This window comes from Neolamprologus brichardi, chromosome 10, assembly GCF_056152115.1.
Source record: "Neolamprologus brichardi isolate AB-2024 chromosome 10, ASM5615211v1, whole genome shotgun sequence".
Taxonomy (NCBI): Eukaryota; Metazoa; Chordata; class Actinopteri; order Cichliformes; family Cichlidae; genus Neolamprologus; species Neolamprologus brichardi.
Window position 1 is genome coordinate 30,205,870 of NC_142113.1, and position 8,849 is coordinate 30,214,718.

At 38.0% G+C, this 8,849-nt stretch overlaps 1 protein-coding gene across 1 annotated transcript; it reads left to right on the forward strand.

The window, feature by feature from the left end:
• LOC118453810 (cornifelin-like) lies at positions 1–3,454 on the forward strand. Its single transcript, XM_087846924.1, has 4 exons — positions 1–107; positions 416–529; positions 1,543–1,700; positions 2,927–3,454. The coding sequence occupies exons 2-4, from the start codon at positions 424–426 to the stop codon at positions 3,047–3,049; spliced, it is 387 nt and encodes a 128-aa protein (XP_087703050.1). The 5' UTR covers positions 1–107; positions 416–423; the 3' UTR covers positions 3,050–3,454.
• The last annotated feature ends 5,395 nt before the right edge of the window (positions 3,455–8,849 follow it).

Consider the following 8,849-nt stretch of genomic DNA (forward strand, 5'->3'; position numbering starts at 1 on the left):
CTCATGTTCTCTAAAAGGATTTAAGACATGAAAACTTCTCGGAGCTTTCAGAGATCCGCTGTGACCGAACATCCACCTCAGAGCTTTCTAATCGTCAAACACAAAAGGTAAGATATTTTATTTATTCGTTTAGTTTCGTTCCCATCCACATGAGCTCAGACTTTATATATTAACCACAGTAAAATTATAAATATAACGAGCAGCAGTTTACTGTTTTAATTTAAGAAAGTAATGATATTATATTAATAACCAACATGTTGACAAGTAACAATTTGGGACTTAAAAGCAGAGGAACTCTTTAATGGTTATTGAGAAAGGCTGGAAGTGTAGTGAACATTTACCAGCTTTCCTGAAATACACACCTGATTGTAAGAGGACTTGTAGAAGGAATTTCTCACCTTGCTCTTTCTTTTAGGCGCAATCATGACTTCTAAAATGGTTGTTCGGCAACCTCAGCCTATGATGTATTCCCAAGAGTCTAATGAGTGGTCAAGTGGGATCTGTGACTGCTGTCAAGATGTGCCAGGGTGTAAGTGTCTCTTAATTATCTTCAAAGTTTATAGAGGACTTTTGCTCTGCTGTGCTCGTCACACCTCTGTGACAAAGGAACTTATTTTGCTCCCTCGAAGGGAAAATATTTATTCCTAATAATCTAATTTTTAAAACAGTACGAAACAAAATCAAAAAAACAAACAAAATCGCTGTTTTCGTATTTACCTTATCTATAAATAAGATAAAAATGAATCAAAGAGTGTTTTTTGTTTTCTGGACCTGAACCACTTGATGAAATCCAGGAAGCCACACCTACACAAAGAATTAAGGTCGCGGGTTGTAGTATGTTTTTTTTTAGAAAGGCATTGGTCCAAGAAAGAAAAAAAAATCTTTAACATCCTCATATTTTCATTTGTATTTTCAAACATGTGGTGTGCGTCATGTGATTGGTTGTTTTAATCAGACAAAAATGACAAAAAATAATTGTATTTCCGTCATACTTAGGTGTTATTTTTCAAATTTAACTCATAACTTGTACCCACATGCACAACTATAGCACTCACACTTATTTTTTCCAAAGACATAATAACCCAGTTTACACTATTTTCAAAGATCTGATTTGTTTGGCATTCATTTTCATTTCATTCTCTACAAAAGGGAATTTCTATTCTAATAACAATTAGCGTCTTTTAAGAGCACATGCTCGCCTTTTTTTCTTTTCTACATTAACTTAGTGTCCTTGCATAATTTCAGCATCATAATGATGTTAGATTTTATTTCTTCTGAGTTATTACTTAAATGGCCAAACCAAAATGACGATAGGACAACTATAGGACATTTTATTTTCAGTTTAAATCAATAATAATGCTACTTCCTTAAACAGATTTAAATCAGACGTCTTTCTGACACATTCTACATAAATAGCGAGGTTTATTGTCCTGTTTTCTTCATTAAGCATTTCAGGATTTTACGTGAGTGTGTGTAGTTGAGTGTTTTCCTGGTTTCGCAGTCCATATCATTTGCTTTTCTCTGTATCTTTGCCTCTTTCAGGCTGTTGTGCTTTCTGGTGCTTGCCCTGCTTTGCCTGCATAACTTCAAGAGATTATGGTGAGCCTCTCTGTCTCCCCCTGCTGGAGATTTTCAGTGGTTTTCTCCCGGGAATCACCATGTCCATGAGGGTCAACATGCGACAGCGCTATCGCATCAGGGTAAGGCCAATGTTTTCAGCTTTATACAGTTAGTTCCCGAGATGTTTGGACCAATATAATTAAATACATCAGACCCTGAGCTTTCATTTGAGAGATTTTTTTTTTCTTTAAGCAGGTAACAACAGGTGACCTATTAATAGTCATTAAGTCAATGGTAATGGTCTTATAGCTAGAACTGAGCCAAATAAGCAGAGTTTTAGAAACTAGAATATATTTGCTTTCAAATCAAGTCTGAAACCTGCATTTGTCCTTCTAGTATCAGATTTCGGTTTGGGTATGATCTTGAAAAGGTCACTGCTGACCTGGTGGATGTTAATAGGTAAAGCTACAAAAACCAAACAAATCCATCTGACAGATAGCAAGAACATTAGAAGCTGCCAAATAAACAGTTTGCTACGTTCAGAGACAGAAAGAACATACTCAGGAAAATAAACACGCCTAGACGTCCCCCCAAAAAGACAATAGTGGTGGATGATCGCTGAATCTTTTTGTTGGTAAAGAGAAGCCTCTTCAACAGATCCAGCCTTGTGAAGAGCACTCTCCGGGAGAAAGGCATGTTACACAAGTCTACAATAAGGATTCGATTTCACAAAACCATCTAAAGTGTGTTCACTTAAGGTGCTGAAGTCCGAGCATTCACCAAACTACATTTAAAAAACTACTTTAAACCAAAATACATTAAAAAAGTCAGCTGTGTCTCAGAGGAAAGACGATCCTGAGCAGAATGACTTGAAAATAAAAAGCATGAAATAGTCTCGGAACAGCTCATGATCCCATTAAACAGCTGGATGTTGAAATGTGCAGAGTTAGAAAATAGATTGGATGGTGCTCAACCCTAAAGATGGGCACTGTTTTCTTTTTTTTTTTAGGTCAGAAAGTGGAATATTGTACAATTGCTCGCCAATTCAATGAAACTTTTTGGGTTTTGATGACTTTTGTTGGTCAGTCTGGTAAAGGTAAACAGTGTATTGCAGCATAATCATCAGGAACTGTAGAAAACTCACCTTAAGGAACAATAACTCCAAAACCAATTCAACAGAGTGAAAAGCAAAAGGTTAAAAATACAAGATTTTTCAGTTCAAACTGCTAAAACACAACCAAACTGTAACCGCACATCAAAAAACCCTGATTCATCTCTTTTCACAGGAAACATTATTTCCATATTAATGTAAAAACTGATCAGATTGACTGTTTATTAACCAAATGTGTCTGTATTTTATCTGCAGGGCACCATGTGTCGGGATTGTGTGCTTTCGACTTTCTGTTGCGCCTGCAGCTGGTGTCAGATGTCCAGAGAAATGAAGAGTAGGAATGTTTCAGTTGTTATGGTCGGTGCCAAAAACTCATAACCTCTTCGCTCTTCATCATCACCACCTGGGCTGCTGGTTACTTAATACAACACCATCTGCGTGGGATGTCAGTGACATTTTACACCGATGACTTCTTTGAGGAAGAGTAGTGCTCATGTCACTGACAGAAACGTGTCTGTAAATATGACTTTATTAAAGGGAGACGGGATCACGGCTTGCTGACTAAAACATAATAGAAATCTCTTAATAAATGTTAAAAATATATAATGACCTTTGACTTGAATTTTAATCGTAATCTTTCTTTGTGAGTTTGCTTACATACACAACACTAATGGTTGCATTTAACAAGTCACAATCTACGTTCACAATAAGCACTGGGATTCAAAAATTTGTATAAAAAACTGAAGAATGTATTTTTTTATCCTGCTTGCAATTAAATAAACAAATAGCACAGAAATAAAAAGAGAGCATGGAGGTTTTATTTATTTATTTATTTGCGTTTATCACCAATAAAAAAATAACTGCAGTGTGTTCAGAAAGCAGTTAATTCTGTGAATGTCCCCTGCGCCTGGGTAAGACTCCACCTCAGGCTAAAGGCACACTGCACAGGAAGCTCCTTTAAACACTTGTAAAAAAGCGACACGGCCACTAGAGGGAGTCAAACTCTTTACAATGAGTCCAACAGCTCGTTAAGGTTGAGGTCAAAGTGGGTCACACAGGATCAGACTGACTACAGCATCGCCACTCATGTTTCACCTTACTAGCTGTGCCACCTGTGTGTGCAGGAGGAGCAACACGTCATAAAAACACCACACAATATAAGATATTTCAGTGTAGTTGATAAATCTTTGTTTTACCTCTGCAAAGTTGTGGAAGTCAGAAATGAAGCTGCAAGCAATTTCATCACTGTCAGTAAGTCAATGTAGAATAAAGATGAAGTTTAGAATAGAATAATTTTGCTTGTCTACAGGAAAAGATGCAATATTATTATAAACACTGCAATATTACAAGTTTAAACTAAACTGTTACTTTCCTTGAAAATGATCCTCGCCTCAAGAATTCTTCAGGTAACAGAAAAATAACACAAATACAAGTTTTTAGTGTTTTTGTTTCACTGCTGTATGTTACAGATAAGATATAATTTTAATTTACTTGATCAAAAATTGTATTTATAAATGATCTCATACCCACGAGTTGGATAAGCGGATTAAAATGGATGCTAAGAATTATCTCGGAATTTTGTCTTCCCAAAGTCTCAGTGTAATTTTTCCCTTCTGAAGCCTGATAATGGGTTTCTGCATTGTCATAGTTAACACCATTAACAAGTTAGCATTTTGTTTTAAATGTAGGCTTTCTCTGCCTTGAGCTGAGCATGAACAGGTGTTTCATGGATCCAGAAAACCTTTTAGTCTCTTTAATCCTGTTATTTTGGCTTTAAAAGCACCATTTTTGTTGTTGTGTTATCCATTTAAAGGCCTTATGGATAAACCACCTGACTTTAGCAGGTTATAGATCTGTGCTACTACTACTTTCTGTACATGGTAAAGAAAAAAATTAGCTGCTTTGTATTTTTAGAAGTCTTTATTTATGGCTCCTGGAATCATTAATGAGTGTTTTAGTCTCCTTTAGCTTGTTGTTTTGGTTTTAATTTCACAGGACAAGCCGGACAATTTAGCAGCCAAAGAGACAGATGATTTTTCTCAAAAGTCGATAAACACAGCTGAACAATGACAGCAGTAAAACAGAGAGGATGCTGGACCTAAAATGCATCACAAGGGCATTTTAGCTTGTATTTAGCAGCTTGTTTTGGTCTTTTTCTGCTCTAAACGTGTCCAAATTGATTGATTCAGCTTTAAACTTGTGACATCTGCACTGCATGGTCACCTCGGTGTTTGCCAAGACCAATTACGTTCAAAGGAGGATGAAGAAATAGCGCTTTAGCCCCTTTTGCTTCAGTTGTGGAGTCTATCATGTCATATTTTGTCAAATTACTCCCAATAAACTTTCCCACTTGTTTAGTCCCATTTGTGTTCCAGCAGGGACAATCCTTCCCCACTCCTGGCAAACGTGGCCCTGGTGTTCACTGTAAATTGCTCAGTGGTTTGTTTTTAATGGGATTATAATGACAGTTATGGTTTGCAAGAATTGATGTTTGTGACTTTTATGAGGTGTGAGTGAAGGGGCGGGTCCAGGCGGCTCATAAAGGCTGCAGGAATGTTAATTGGTCGAGGGCAGTGCTGCCCTCTTTGTTCTGCTCTCTCATACTGGGCTTCTGTTGCGCCCGTTAAAGGCCAAAGAACTGATTTAAAATCTGTGACTTTAACCCCACACACCCTATACTTCCCCCTACACACACACATGTAGACAACTTATCCCACTTACAACTCCCCTCTGTTCATCCCCTCCCATTCTTTCTTCCAAGTTTTTCCCTCCCACTCCCGAAGAGAATGGACCTCTTTGCTTCTCTCATTTCCTCGGTGTTCCCTAATCAGGTGGCTGCTGCTCCCCTTTCTGCAGGGTTTGATCCAGTGTTGGGGGAGTAATTTTATCACAGTTTTTTCCCCTTCTTCTCTTAAGGCCACACGGATGGTTGCACATCCAGTGACGAGCCAGATGACTTGGCGCTGTAGCGAGGGAGAGGTTTCTGAGCCCCAGAAGGGGATTTATGTCAGAGAGTCATTGTTTATGTTACGAAATATTGAATAAATGAGCACACTTCTGACAAAACTAAAGAAAGTTACTTTTATTTTAGCATGCACTGGTTTCTATTTTAACCAAATGCCTTCAGGCCCTCACATGCTGATGATTATCTTTTGCTTTGCAAAGTTTTTTTGGGATTTGGTCTTTTTTATATTATACAAAATTCCTGGAATTGCTGGATTTTTACATTTTTATTGGGAACAGACTGAAATATTTTTGTTGCACTGGCACTTGGGCCGGACGAGTGAAAATCCTCTGAGAAGTTTAACTACACATTTATTCCCTCACATATCTTCATGCAATTTGAACAGCTGACATTATAAAGAAGTCATGCTGTAGTAAATGAAAGAAATGGGACTCTTTTGGACTTAAACTGTAAGAAATAAAGGTGTGAAATTACAGGAGAAAAGGTCCTGGTAGCTCATTGCTCAGATGAGTTTCATGTAAGTTTTTTTAGGTCACAGAAACTTTTATTGTGAGCTCATTAAACAAACAAACATTTCACTAGCAAATCAAGAAAAACAGGAATTGTTACTGTCATTAAATTTTTATCTATTAATTTATTTATTCTAATTGTTTACTTAATTACTTTGGTGTAGTATGACTGTAATTTTGTGGCTTGACAAATCGGTCTCAGGTCCTCCTTATCCAGTCACTGTGGAAAATAGAGGATGCTGTCACAATGAAATCCAAGTATGGGCTGTAATAATCTGTCTGCCCGAGCAACCAGCAGGGCTGGACAGGCTACTTGTTAAGTTATCTATAAAAAACCGAGGCTACAGATAATCTCCAGTTATGCTCAATCAGTGACTCCTTGGAGGGCAGAACCTGAGATGACAATCAGAGGTCATGAGACGGATTTGAACCTGGACAAACTGGAATCAGCCCGAAGCTGCCGAGTTGTCCTCTGGTTTCCACCATAAGAGATAGAGACCTAGTCTATCTGCCCGGGTCTCTCTATAATTTCCTGGGGAAGTGTTCCTTTTAAAAGACAAGGTTGGAGTTGCCCGGGGAGTCGGCTGATAACAGCTAAGGTTAAGATGAGGCAGGAGGGGGAGGCGTAGTCCGACGTGCTATCAGACGATGGGCCTCCGAGCAAACAAACAGCTCTGACCTCTCAAAACAACGGCAGCAGGGAGCAGCTGATAGGGAGAGACGGATAGGTAGAGGCTGGTGATGATGCGGCGGGAGTGTGTGTCTCGGAGTGTGTGTAGGGGAGGTAACAGGGGGCAAAGGGGCTTGCAGGGCAAGAATTATCTCAATGTCTCAGTGTCCATTAAAATCAGAGGGCTGTGTATGTGTGTGTGGTGGTTTTCACGGTGTCTTAAATGCCCCAAGATAATTTCAACTCGGGTTTTGGTGGAGACTCGATGCTCCAGCAGTTCCCCTGATAGCCACACAGGAAGCCACATCTTTTATACTTTTATGCTACTTTCTTATTTTAAAGTAGCTTTTGTATCTTCAGAGCATGTGCCATCTGTCGTGAAATGTGAGTTTACATCCTTTTCAAAGTAAAAGAATACACCAGCAATACACCTGTTTATGACCAAAAAGCAAAAAAGATCAGTGTGTTTTCTCATGATACTAATGTCTGAACACGGCATCAGTTACATTTTACATATTATATAAATCTACAAAAAAACAAAAGACACAATTTTGTTGTACATGTACAGTGATAATAAAGGGCTATTCTACGCTATTAAATAATACAGCACATCATTATATTTGCTGTTTGTACTGGAGTCTGTAGACACACACAGACAGATGGAAAAAAATTGGACTAGTAATTGTGGGGTAATGATTAACACAAGGAACAGAAACTGTGAAACAATGTAAATAAAAAAAATATAAAATAAAAAAAATAAATATAATATAAATAATCAGGATACAGATTTTTTTTAATTGTATTGACTTACATTTTGCATTATAACATCATAGGATTTAAATTTTGGATCAGTGTCTTTCACCAACATCATCTCTTACAGAAAATCAATAAATTTGAAAGAAGTTTTAGTCACACCGATCCCTCGAGCTCGTTATCTGTGCACATCTTTTGGTTTGTTTGCATAATCACAATTTAGGTAAGTTCATCTACACGACTCAAAGTAACATGAAACTCGACAACTGTCTCCAGTGTTTAAGTAACTCGTTGCACCTGATCGGCCACCCTGACCTCCTCCCTTAATCATTCAGAGTGAAAACAGCAGCGTGTTAAATCAACGGTCGGGGCTACATTGGTGGGGTGGGCTGGCTTTGGGTGTTGTTCATATCACGATTCATAGAATAGCAGCTAAGTAACAGATATATGTGTTTTAAATAAATCTAATCATGCAACAGGTGATTGTACTAGCAGATAAAAATGACAAATGATTACGTAAAGAAAGAAGAAGCCGTACAATATTCAATATTAACCTTCTGCCTGCTATATCAATCTTTCAGATTTTCTCATCTAATGCAAAGTTGTTTGAATTCATTGTAGAAGTGTGGCCGTGCTGTGCGTACATGTAGATGCACGCGTTTGCCTGTGACACAGAGACAAATGAGAGAAGGCAGAGGTGGGAGGTGTAGCAGCAGAGGAGAGTTCAATGAAAGGGAGGTAAGGTTAACTAATTCTTTGATTACTGAACCTTGTCATTCAGATTGGGCGAGGGCTTTAACACTCAGTGAACACAGAAAGGTAATGCTGAGGGCTGGAGACTACAGGATAGGTTTACTGAATGGTAACAGAATCTGTTTTCAATTAAAACATTTTTCTTTTCTAGCTGTTTTGTTTCCAAATAAACAAAATACATGATTCCAAAAAAACCCCAAAGTTTTTAATCCAGATTTATTAATGTTTTTGTCATTAAACAGTAGCACTAAATTTACTGAAGCCAACTTTGGCCTTCTTTTTCATTTATACCGAATCTGTCGTCCACTAGTGGGCAGCAGTGGGAGTCAAGCTCATGCACTGAAGAGGATCTACACTGTTGTTAGCCTTGATATATAGCCGCTGCAAACAACCTCTAAGTGCATCTCAAGGTTCATTGAAGAAGTGAATAAGATCTATAACTCTTGTGTAGATGTCTGTCTCTCTCTCTTTTGGTGCGTCTGACAGCATCTCTTAAAGTCTTGTTTCATCCCAGGGATGGTTAATTAA

What these genes read in the sequence shown, in the direction of transcription:
- LOC118453810 (XM_087846924.1), top strand. Translation starts at nt 424, where the DNA reads ATGACTTCTAAAATGGTTGTTCGGCAACCTCAGCCTATGATGTATTCC. An exon ending in CTGTCAAGATGTGCCAGGGT is followed by an intron (nt 530 to 1,542) that starts GTAAGTGTCTCT and finishes TGCCTCTTTCAG; the next exon opens with GCTGTTGTGCTTTCTGGTGC. An exon ending in GACAGCGCTATCGCATCAGG is followed by an intron (nt 1,701 to 2,926) that starts GTAAGGCCAATG and finishes TTTTATCTGCAG; the next exon opens with GGCACCATGTGTCGGGATTG.